Raw genomic sequence first — 12,638 nt, forward strand, 5'->3', positions numbered from 1 at the left:
GACATACTCTGACATTGCTTTTGTGATATCATGAGCCAAAGGGTTTGTTTCAGAGCAATTGCTTGCCATGATTGTGTCACCCTATCCTATTGGTATCAGAAATAAAGCCAGAACCTTGTGCATTTCTGTAGAATCTAATTAATAAAGTCAGTAGGTTCTCACAATGTTTTCATTAGTTGATGCCTGTTCTCCAGAGACAGAAAGGCAACTGGGCATCATCTCTCACAGAATCATCTCAGTTGGAAAAGCCCTTGAAGCTCCTCCAGTCTAACCATGAACCTCGCACTGACTCTTCCCAACTCCCCCAGATCCCTCAGCGCTGGGTCAACCTGACTCTTCAACCCCTCCAGGGATCCCGGGGACTCCCCCCCTGCCCTGGGCAGCCCATTCCAACACCCAACAGCCCCTTCTGCACAGAAATCCTTCCTCAGAGCCAGCCTGACCCTGCCCTGGGCAGCTTGAGGCCATTCCCTCGGGGCCTGGCGCTGGTTCCTTGGCTCCAGAGACTCATCCCCCCTCTCTGCCCCCTCCTGGCAGGGAGCTGCAGAGGGCCAGGAGGTCTCCCCTCAGCCTCCTCTTCTCCAGACTGAACCCCCCCAGTTCCCTCAGCCGCTTCCCAGCAGACCTGTGCTCCAGACCCTGCCCCAGCTCCGTTGCCCTTCTCTGGACGCTCTCGAGTCATTCAATGGCCTTTTTGGGGTGAGGGGCCCAAAACTGAACCCAGGAATCAAAGTGTGGCCTCGATCACTGTCAGTGAAAGCAGTGCTGTGGCTTATTCCACCTGTAATTTTGGGGACTGGGAGACTGCTGGAACTCCTTTCCACAGTCTTCATTCCTCTTGAGACCGCATCTGGGAGTTACCTCTGCTCACAGTCCTGTCTCCATCCTGCTGCTTTGCCTGAGCCTTTCCTTCACAGCTTAGACCTGTTAGAGAAGGCCAGGGAGAGCCATGTCTTTGTCTGCAGATAGTGCAGACACTTCTCGCACACAGTGAGGTTGCTAGTGTGGATGGGCAGTGAATCTCCTCAGTCTGGGCTTAGCATTAACTAGTGCACACAGCAGTGCAGAGCTGAATGCACTCTTACTGTAATAAAGGTTCTTCAGTAAAGCTGTTCAGGACATGTGTTCTGTTCTCACCTCTGCTGGGCAGTAGCCCTTCGCATTGGTACCTCTGGCACTGCAAGTCATAGCTGGATCACAACATGGGAGAGCTACTGGAAACAGCAGCTGCCGGTAGAAGTGCAGCGTACAGAATATTGTACTCTTTCACCCACATCACTGTTTTCAGTGTAGTATGCGGTGTTATAGAACACTTCTTATAGTGTTTAATACACGTGAGAACTGTGTACCGCTAGGATTTCTCATACTTTCCATTGGAAAGCTAAATCTTAAATAGTGTCAGCTTTTTAGACAAAAACCATGACGATGGTAGTTTTTTTTAATTGTCTATCCATAGATAGAGCAGATAGATCAGCTGAAGAAAGGATATTTGCAGTGAAACAAAGGTATTCAGAGCATTATTCTGACCTCATAAGTGTCAGTAGTGCAACTACAGCAGGAGCTGAGTGTCAGCACTTCCAGAAATATAAGAAATACTTAACCTGTTCCTGAAGAATTAGATGGTGTTATTTGCTACTCTGCACCTTGCCAGTGGCTGTTATTAGGCATTTTCTAAATGAGGTACCAAAGAGATTGCTATATGAGTATGGTTCATTGATGAAGCTGTGGGTTTTGAGATATACCTCTCAAAAATTCAGTCTAAGCATTGTAAATGAAAAGACGTGTATGAATTTGGTGGTAGTGTTCATTTTTACTCGATTGAGTGAGGAGCGCTGCTCAGGAGCTGTCTGCTTGTGTTTTCTTTTTTGCAGCTTGGAGCAGAGAAATCTCACCCTGGAGACGGAAATGATGGCCCTGCATGAAGAGCTGGATCAAGAGCGGAAGAAGTTCACAATGGTAGAAATCAAAATGCGTAATGCAGAACGGGCCAAGGAAGATGCAGAGAAGAGGAATGATATGTTGCAGAAGGAAATGGAGCAGTTTTTCTCCACTTTTGGAGAACTGACAGTGGAGTCTCGCAGACCAGAAAGAGGCAACACCATCTGGATTCAGTGAGCATTGGAAGCATAGACTTTGGGGAAGGGCTTGGGGGTATTATACTATATCAGGTGGCTGGTCACCTGGCTGAGGCTAGTACTCAACATAATGTTATAAACCCTTGAAGGAGGAAATCATTCAGACATTAACCACTCATATCTACAGTGTGTACTTATCAAGTTATACTCTTTGAATGCTTCATGAGACTACTGTCAAGTGTTACAACTGGATACGTGTATATAAATTTTTTTTAAATCACCTTAGAGAGCAAGAGATGTATCTGGAGAAATATTTTAATGCAAGTCTTGTATTTAAACTGGTAAATTGAAATGTTGTTGCAATCAAGCTTTATATCAAGGCTTTTCTCCCTTGCACTTAATGTAATAAGCTATTTTTGGCATCGTGTTACCATCAGCTTATTTTGTATATCAAATGTTTTTTGGTTTTGTTTCATTACCCCTCTTGCTGGGGAGCGAAGATAAACAGATATGTTAAGGTATATGTGCCAGTGGTTAAACCTGATTTGCGTCACTTCTGAAAAGGCATCAGGATGAGAAACAGTAGCATGCTATGGGAAAAATAAGGCGGTACTAATGTAACGGAATTGATGGCCGGGGTAGAAGGTACCGGGGCACCCATTTCATAAAAAACAGATGAGGATATCAAGTCAGCAAACCCAGGGACAATGGCAAAAGGGTAAACAGCTGCTTGTTTGGGAGAAAATATGGGTGGCAGAGTAAGAAGTTGGGAGAGGGGAAAGGGGAACTTAAGGAGAAGTCAATCACATGACCATAGCTTTTTTGGGGTACTCTAATAAAGCCCTGTGGCTGATCACTGCAGCTCAGAGCAGGAATAGAAACCAGTTGTTCTGACCATATTTGCATCTGATTTACCTCTGTACTCTGTGTGAAAGTGAGTCCTTTTTGTAATGCTGGTGAAGGAAGGGACACACTGAGGGTATGAAGTGAACATCCTGATAGCCTTGTCAGGGTGATGGGTGCTGAAAAAAATAACAAAAAAAATATGTCCAGAGTAGAAATTACCGGAGCAACTGTGTAACAAACAGCAAATAAGGAAGAAAACGCTAACATATTCACCACCGTATTTACAGTGTATATTAGCAACTTATCATACTGTCTGAAAGCTGCATGAGATTACTGTCAAGTGTTACAACTGTGAAAGTTCCCAGGCTCACAGCATCACCAAGGGAACACCTAGAGGGAGCAGCCTGGAGCCTAACAGCATGCAGAGTGCCAGTGAAAAAGAAACAGCAAAAAACCCATGCTATAAATTAATATAGTAAGTATAACTGGTATTTTCTACGCCATATTAAGGACTTTTTGGTTTTAACTTTGCAATTAGGACTGCAAGCTGTATTATTAGAGAGGGTTGTTGAGACCTCTTGGCTTCCCTCTAGTGTCTCTTAAATATATTGCAATTATTTTTTTAATTCCAGTTGAGAAAGAATGAGGGTACCCTCAAAGAACATTCTTGGTTATGGCATGTATATTATGCAAGTATTAATTAGATGTGTGAATTGTACTGGGAAGCAAACATGAGGTCTGCATTTCAGAGAAATACTAACTTAAAATGGAGCATTACACATGGTGCATGTGGATGCATTATTTGTGAAGTTCAGAGTCCCCAGTCAGGGCACCTATTTTATTAATCACTGTGAACACGTCTAGTGCACATCTAGTTTGTGTGTAAATCAGAAAAAGTCAGACAGGAAGAGATCAAGGTAATAGGAAGGAGCATGTTTTATATCGGGTAGCACAGTCACAAAGATGTCCCCACAGTGGTGAGAGAATTCTGATTTTTAAATTGAATGAGAGAGACCTTAATGTCTGATGCAGCAGACCTCAGAGTCGACTACAATTTAAGCAGTGAAGTCTCTGAGACAGCTATTTTCTTAACTTGAATTCATATTTTTACACTATATGTATACAGTAGTCCCTGCAGCAGTACCCTGTGGTGGAGAAAGTCTGATTTTGATTTCCTCTAGCAGTCCCTATGTAATTCAGGCACTGTTGCTCTCTTAAAATTTAAAGGAATACACAATTCCTAAAGACTTGTTCAAAGACATGTGTAAATGAGGACCTAAAGTTTAGTCAACACAAGGTGTGGCAGAAGGTGGACAGTGGGGAAAGGTGCTGCTCCAAAGTTATCAGCTGATGCGATGGCAAAAATGACTTGATAAAATTTTATTTCCGATACTCGTTTAAAATCGATGAGGAATAGGAATTTCATTTCTTGTCCATATCTGCCTCCAGTGCCGTAGGCCATACAATATGCATGAAAGGAGGGAAGGTATTTATAGTCCACGTACTTAGCAATCTGTGTTCAATTCCTTTATGCTCCATCTTCACAGGAACTGACTGGAGGCTTCTGGTGATTTGTATGCTTTCCTTATTTGTTTGAACAGGCTTCTTTGTACACATCTGTTTCTGAACTCAGATTCTTTCTGAGGGTTAATTCTTGGTCTACCCCCAAGTCAAGCCCCAAACTACAAGAATGCAGTTCAGAGTGGTTTTTTGCTTATCTTCATGTCTTTGTATTCACCATGACTGAGATGGTTTATAACACAAACTGTTTCAGTGAAAAATCTTTGGGTTTGGCTATGTAGATCCTTCTCATTTTTATATTGTTCTTTTTGAGGATTGCCATTAAACACTTTTGACTGAGACTGAATGGTGCTACTGCAGTGAGTTCTTTAGGGTGTGATCCCTGGGGGAAAAAAAAAAAAATAAATCGTTTTGCAGGGACTCTGGGAAGGTGGTTCTCGATGTGAATTTTACGTAGGTCTTAGACTGTAGTAGACCTGGCTCCTCCTGACTGATGCCAGGCTAAGAAATCAGAATTTCTGTTTTGTTTACGTATCAGAAGGATCTTGACCTGCCTTGAAATTAGGACTTAGTCTTGGAAGCAAATATAAACCATCCACACAATTATAGTTGTTAAAACTAGCTAGCATTTTTTAGTCTTCTGGACACAGAAGCAAAATTCCTTAGTCAGAATATCTTCTAGGAAAGTCTTTGTTATTCTGGGAGCAGTGCAGCAGCTGAGGTTTCTGTCTTTCTGGCTGATTTCTTGATGGGTTTAAAACCATTCTTGGTGCTGCTGTCACCTTCCAGCTCTCTATTCCTGTACCCTACTTGTTAGTGCTCTTGTCACTCAGCTCATCCTGTAGTAGTCTGTTTCCTGGAGCTAAACTTATACAAAACCATTCTTTGGGTTAGCTTTCCAGTGGCTGAGGTCTCGGTGCTGGCCCAGGAAAATATCAGTCAGGTTCATTGTAGCTGTGCCATTTGGAGTCATCTTAAACAGTCATAGAACCACACTGTTTACTTATCTTTGAATACTTATTTGGAAGCTTGTGTGAGGCAGGATTTGTCTGTTTGAAGCTTATCTTTGTCTGGTTTTGAAGCTTGTCTTCACATTTGAAAAAGTATTCCAGTCAGTTCCTCGAAGAATGTTCAAATTCCAGTTATATGGCTGATATCTCAAATTCTGTGCTTTGCAGTCCAGGACAAGGCTTCACCTCATTGTCTCTGCAGAAATCATCTAGACAGACGGGGAAACTTGAGCAGGCACAGCGAGCTTAGAAAAATGCTACCAACAACATACGTCCAGTCCCACCATCCAAAGTGTCCCACTCCTCTTGTGAGACTTCACTGGCATTTAGGCTGTGGTGATAAAGTTTATTTACATCCTTAATGGTCATCTTCATGATCCTATTATTGTCTTACTCCTTTAAATTACAAGTACAAAATTCTCCATGTTTCTTACATTCAGAATCAAATAACAAAATGCTATTTTTCCAACATTTGTAACTTCTCAGCTGTATGATACCATTTCTACATGGTCCAACAACCAGGTTGTTTCTTTGTTCCGTTCTGCATGTCCAGCCTGTGTGTGACATCAGGTTGACATAGCACTTAGGGGTATGGTGTAGTTGAGAATGGCCAATGTTAGGTGAATGGTTCGACTGGATGATCTTCAAGGCCTTTACCAACCTAGATGATTCTGTGAATTGACCTGGTTGACAGAAGCAGTGTTGCAGGGTCATGCTGATGAATCTAATTGGCCAAAGGATAAAACCATGCTCCCTCTCCTGCAGTGGAGTGGAAAGGGGCATTCATGAGATGAAGTTCAAAGCAGGCTCTGAAAGGCTCTGAAAAAAACAATAAGAATTTCATGCAGTGTACTTGTTGATCATTGGATGTCTCATGAAGGTAGTTTTTTCAGGAATCTTGCTGTTAAGATATTGAACTGAAGCTTTAGCCCAGACAACTGGTTTCGTCACCAGCCTGTGTAATGGAATGGGTCATGTTCTAAGGCCAAGTCGGCAGTGTTACATGCTATGAAACGACACTAAGAAAATTCCAAGCCTCAATTAAATAGTATAAATTTGCTTTCAGCTCTTTCTCACAGGTGTTTCTGTGAATCTCAGAATCTGTTGTGGGGGTTCACTGGACAGCTCCAAGCGGAGAACAGCAGTTAACAGCTCAGCCCTTCCAGTGCACAAGAGACAATGCTTTGGCAGAAAAAATCCTCTCGGAGCTAATAACCAATCACAGGGTATGGTTCCATTTCATTCAGAAGTGGAAGTTCAGGACACCCCCCCCACACACACACACACACTTAGAAGCAGGCTGTCAGAATTCAGGTTCAGCAGTAATTGTTAATCCCACCTCTGGCCGCGTCATTGTCCGCCCACTGTGGTGGGTGATGGTGCCCTACGTGCCTTTGCACAGTAGACTGGAATAGTGGCAGACACTCACCATACTCTTCAGTGGTAGATTCTGATGTTCTGCTCAGAAAAGCTTCTGTTTTCCTTTCTGTTTGTGAGAATCCGGCTACGCATTTGGAGTGTGCTCTGGTGCAGCAGAATAATCGAACTTACTACACTTCTTTGCTACGTTTTTCTTTCTGCATCTTAAAGAGCAACTTTCCCAAATATAAAAATTAATACGTAAAATGTTATGTTAAATTATAACATAACAAAGATAACCAGCAAATGATAACCAGCAAAACTGGCATGTTAGGTTTTCATAGTAATGAGGAGGAAAGAAGCTTGCTAAGATTACCACTTTAAGATCTGTAAGAAGTACTTGATCCAGTAGGTAAAGTGATGGTCCAGAAATTTTTGAGAGAGATACAATTTGCTGAAAAGAATATTTAACAAAAATTTATTGTATAGCGTCCACAGAGGGATGGAACAGAGACAGGATAAGGAGACGCTGAATAAACAGGTGCACTGATTTACATATTTTGATAACCAGTCAAAACAGTGAGTTGCCTCCAGTTGCTGTATACTTGAACCCTTCCTGCCTGACTGAAACTCCTAATTCATTTTCTTTCTTTTTCTGAATTCCCACTGGAGTCTGTCCTTTGAAGAGGAGAGTGTTTGCAGACTCTGTGCCCCTGGCAGATCTGCAAGGAAGCGGGAGAAGGGGAGATGGGAGAAGAGAAATTAACACATATTTGGGATGTGGGCATGCAAAAATAGAGGAAACAGATGGGAAAGATGAGGAAAACAAGGAAGTGAATATACCTGAAATTGCCATGTGTAGGTGGTAGTAATTTGCCCTCAGTTAAGAGCATTCTTTCTGAAAGCTTGTCTCTACAAAAAGGTTACTACAGTTAATGTTGCACTATTCTTTCAGAGCTTTTTTGGCTCTGAATTACGTTCTGGGCAGACACCAGTAGCTAGGTCAACTGCTTCACAGGCTGCCTTCCTTGCTTTTATCAGTCCCATGTGCTAACGACGAGAATTTCGTGTGGAGAAATACCTGGCAAGGCCGTTGCTGTGAGAGCTGAACACGAGACCAGGAGCCCCAGGAGGTCAGATAGTTCTCGGTGGATGGAACTAACGGCCCCTGGACTGTTGTTCTGCACCCCCAGAGCAGTGCCTTCTCAGGAAATAAAATTATATATGGCAGATGCCCTGCTGATAAAAATTGCCATAGCTCTACAGAGATTTGGGAAGCGGTAAGAGAAGCTGAGGAGCTTTCCCTGCTAGACTTTTAGGAGTGTCATAGTGTGTGTGTTTACAATTAGCATTGGTGGTCTAGTTTTGATGGAGAAATGCTTGTCAGCAATAAAACAAGTTTCTTCAGTATGCCAATAATAATGCAGAGTGCAAAAAATTTTGGAGGCTGGAAAAATGAGCATGATGCAAATATATTCCTGCCTTTTTCCCGAAGGGATCCAGGGTAATGAGCTTTATATACAATGCAATTCCATTTCCAAATCTCCTAAATGCAAGAATGGAAAATCTTCTCTGCCTCTGTTTGTATTACTCTCTTCATGTGAAAGGTTTAAAACTATTCATGTTCAGCAGGACTTTCTTGTGATGTTTAAAATACTATTATGAGCTATTTAAAGTACTATTATGAACATGGCTGTAATTTTTTAACTGTACAGTATTTAGGAGGTGACTTGGCTTGAGACCAAAACAGGTAGTCTTGAGCAACAGTATTTTGTGTTCAGGTCACAAAGGCGGGCTCTTTATTTTCCAACCTTAACAGTTAACCTTAAAAATTAGACGGAAGAATTTTTCTTAGTTCAAAGGGTTTATTTAGGTTTTATGCTGAAATGTAGCCTACAATTCAGTCAAAGTGATAGGGATTGTTGCATGTAGCACTAGTTGCAAATCAGTTCCCCACACGTTGTAACAGAAAGTGCTCTTCAAGTCTGCATCACTGCTAAGCTGTGCCAGTAACCGGTATTTTTAATTGAACATTCTTTATATCAAGCTGAACTACAGCACCCAGATTTTGGCAGAGCAGGATGACTAATGTAGCACTAGCTCTTCCTGTACCCACTTTTAACCTAGACTGAGCACTCTGGTAAGGTTTTGCTTAATTCACTCTTGCAGACGTGCACTTTGTATAATAGTGAGGTCTTATTTGTGTGAAAAAAGTTACAAATTCACACCTACCTCATTCCATAGTATCTCCCATGTGTAGACATGCCCTAATACTATTATAATAATACATGTGGATAATTGAGATATTTGTATAATTCAGTATTAACAGTGAGTATATCACAATTGACTTAATTGATACTCTTCTGTCTGACTACAGGGACCAACATCAAAGGAGGGTGTGATGGAAAGTGAGCAGAGTATGAACCACGACAGAAATGAAGCATCTCTGGAGACAATTCCAAAGGCCATTAAGAGAACAGTTCATAAACTATTAATGTATTTCTGTGCTGCCAGCCAGGCATGTTTTTCCCAAGGCCAGAACCTAAGATCAAAAGCACACTAAGCTGTTAAAAACCTTGCCTAACAAGGAAAGAGGTGAAGAGCTGCTAGTATCAACTCAGGAGGACATGCCGAGTAAAGCGGGGTAGCTTTCAATGCTAGCAGGGGCTGGGTAAATTAGCAGGACTTCGCAGGATGGGCACACTTATCAGCTTAGATTCTTAGTCCATTCAGTGCTCATGTAGTGCTGCAGTCCAGACAATATGCCATGTGGTAAAGCAGGCTTTACTGGCTGGGGCACCCAGCAGTGCTCAAGTATTGCTATGGTAATTCTGGAGGTGGCTCAGTCCATGCAGAACAAGCCCCAGGCATTGTCAAGCTCCTCAGCATTTCAAGCTACAGCATCTTTCATTCACAGTGTAGACATTCTCCGAACTGTTCAGCTACAGCCCGAGTGCTGCTTCTCCTCTGTGTCTCTCCTCACACTACAGCTGTAGAAGTAAGGCAGCTGGGCTTGAGTGTCCTTTGAAAGAGGCAGTGGGTGGAGAAGGGAGCAATCCACCTGCTCACTTTAGGTTTATGTAGCTCTATCAGTAGCTTGCCACAGGCGTGAAGAGATGAGTCCCTGGCAGTTCCCAGCTGTAGAAGGGCCAGCTATGTTAATGCAGTTGGAAAGGACTGCCAACTCCCACCAACTCCCAACCTTGGGATCCATGCCAACAGCTTCGGGTTTCATTCAGACAAAAATGAAGATAATGGCTCAGGAGAATGCCTTCCTTGTGACTGGCTGGCAGGTGAGAACAGGTTCACAGCCCCATTTAGTTCTATCCTGGGAAACCCTTAGTGAGAGCTGGTCCCTTGGGAAGTGTGCCCACAAGGGAGAGGGAGTTCATAGCTAAGGTTCACTTCTGAGCTATAATGACACTAGGGCCTGTAATTGAAGTTGGAGGGGAAGCAATTGTGGAAGTCAGCTACGAGGTATATGTGTGTATAGACTGGTAGAGACATGGAAGAAACTCCAGACGAATTTAATATTGAGAACAGAGCTTTAGCTATTGAAGTTTGCATTCTGAGTCTGAATTTCACACTGATGAAAGGAGCTGAGTTGGCACATCTAAAGATGTGCCTTCTGTTTGTTCAGGCAATGACTATATGGCATGTAGAAGTCCTAAAACTATTGCTTGTGCAGTGCAATGGTGCATTTTGATCTTTTCTGGAACCTCTGCAGAGAAAAGTCACCTGTGCTTGCCTATAGTGACCGCACTCTTTCTGTTCATTCTGTCCACACATCTGTAATTTAAGTCAGTTGAGTGGATGTCCTCAGTCACACAGCCATTCCCGATTCCTGAGTCAAGAATTTGTGGTACCTGGGGGATCACTTTCTGATTTGTTTTTAGGTGCTGCTGAACTTCAGCCCATGCTCTGCATGTAAACAGTGAAAAGGATTGGTCAAGATTACAAAGTTACTTGTTCTGAGACCTAACACTTTTGAAATGTGGGGCTTAAATGTCTTAATATTAAATTTTATGTCATTTTTGCTATTGATTCATGGAAAACAGACTATACAACTCGAATAGAGTTATACAGCAGGTAAGTTTACTCTGATGCCGGGGTGCAAGGGGATCTCTCCACAAAGCTTGCACACCAGCAGCACATTTTACCAAAAACTTGTAGAGTGTGGATATCCATATTCATGGGGTTACATAACACAAACATACATGTGCATGAGTAGGGCTGGGTTAGTTAGAAAGCATGGTGTCAGCAGTTTATGTCATCTTGGCACCTGGGCATTGCCTCCTGGTGATCGTCTTCAGGGGCCTTTGGGAGGAAGGCTCGTAGTCTTTCTCACCTTGTTTTTTCCCCGAAGCATACACAGATTCTCTTGGCCAATTTCTTGAATAACAAGACTGTTTTTCAGACGGTTTACTTTTTGTCTTATCTAAGAGAACCAGTAGAACTTTTACCATCCGTATATGGCTATCTTTACTCATTACCAAGACTCCAACTCGCTAGAGCACACCTGTTACTCAAGCACAAAAGCATAATATTTTGCTGAACATTGCAGTTCTTGGTAGATTTTCACAGTGAACTGCTTTGTTTTGATGAACACAGTAGTCCTTGGTAAAATTCCACAGAACAGGCTGGGCAAGCAGGATTCTCAGCAATATTCAAAAATTATGATAAGTAATACTCTAACTTGCTATGAGGAAGTAAATAAGTTGCTAAGTCATTTTCTATAAGTAAGTAAATAAATCTCAAAATAAGTAATCATTTTATCACTATCACAGCAGGGAAAAGGACTAGACTAGGTCAAAATAATTTACATTAAAATTATGACTCTATTGCTACCACGGGTCAGAAATTATTGTTGTCATTACAACAGGGGAACTAAGGAGAAATATTTCTCAAATTTTTTACTGTATATTTTAAGGATAGTTGTTCAGAAGAACTTTAATCTTGAATATATACTCATTAGAGGTAAGTGGTGTATGGTGCTGTAGATTTATGATGTAACAGGTTTTTGTTTCCTAACAAGTAGTTTCTGGGCAATTTTTAAGAAAATTTAAACAAATTACTTGTATTCTACTTCTCTGTTATTCAAGTTCTACTGTCAAGGCAAACAGGAAAAAAAAAAAAAAAAGGAAAACCCATCTACATTTATAATGTCTGTTTTGTTGTTCAAACCTTATTATCTTGGTGGGCCTATATATATGCTATTCTTTGTAAACTCATAATTCCAGTACACTGTAGTAGTAGCCTTATTACACACTGAAACATGCCTCAGGTAAGCCATGCTTTCTGATACTTTAGTCATGCTTTGCGATACTTCAGTTAACCTAGCTGTTACTGTGAGGAGCCAAATACACTGCAACTCAACAAAGGCAATAAAAAATGATGGGTTGACAGAAGACTAACGTCCATGCTGATGAACATAAAATCACAATACTTACTGCAAACATTGATTTCCTATGTAAGAGGTAAAAGAATAGGAAAGAATTAGTTGTGAACATTAGGTATAAATTTTGCATTTATTTTGTGGGTTGGGTTTGTGTGTGTGGCAGGGGTTTTGGTAGTGGAGGAGGTGGGAGGGTGACAGAAGTGGTGTAAGGAACTGAAGGAAGAAATGCCTCGAACATTCATTGACAGAAAACGTCAAGGACAAGCTGTGGCCTTTGGATTAGTCCAAGGACTGTCACCCAAGGAAGTGGGAGTGTATTGAAGGCTGCACCCCTCACTCCCTTTCAGTTGCATTGACAGACTCCTTAGATGAGCTTCACCGGGGGAAATATGGACTGAGGGAAACCAGGTTGTTCCCCCTCAAGCACAA

At 41.9% G+C, this 12,638-nt stretch overlaps 1 protein-coding gene across 6 annotated transcripts in view; it reads left to right on the forward strand.

Moving 5' to 3' along the window:
- The window catches only part of ARHGAP24 (Rho GTPase activating protein 24), a 221,006-nt gene extending 218,013 nt beyond the window's left edge, over positions 1–2,993 (forward strand). For all 6 annotated transcript variants that reach the window (XM_026847433.1, XM_026847434.1, XM_026847435.1 and 3 more), the window contains one exon: positions 1,872–2,993. In XM_026847433.1, coding sequence (XP_026703234.1) covers positions 1,872–2,115 — 244 coding nt within the window. In that variant the 3' untranslated portion in view covers positions 2,116–2,993. The remainder of the gene's footprint in view (positions 1–1,871) is intronic.
- Positions 2,994–12,638: the final 9,645 nt, after the last annotated feature.

This window comes from Athene cunicularia (assembly GCF_003259725.1).
Source record: "Athene cunicularia isolate RWA chromosome 4 unlocalized genomic scaffold, athCun1 chr4_part2, whole genome shotgun sequence".
Taxonomy (NCBI): domain Eukaryota; kingdom Metazoa; phylum Chordata; class Aves; order Strigiformes; family Strigidae; genus Athene; species Athene cunicularia.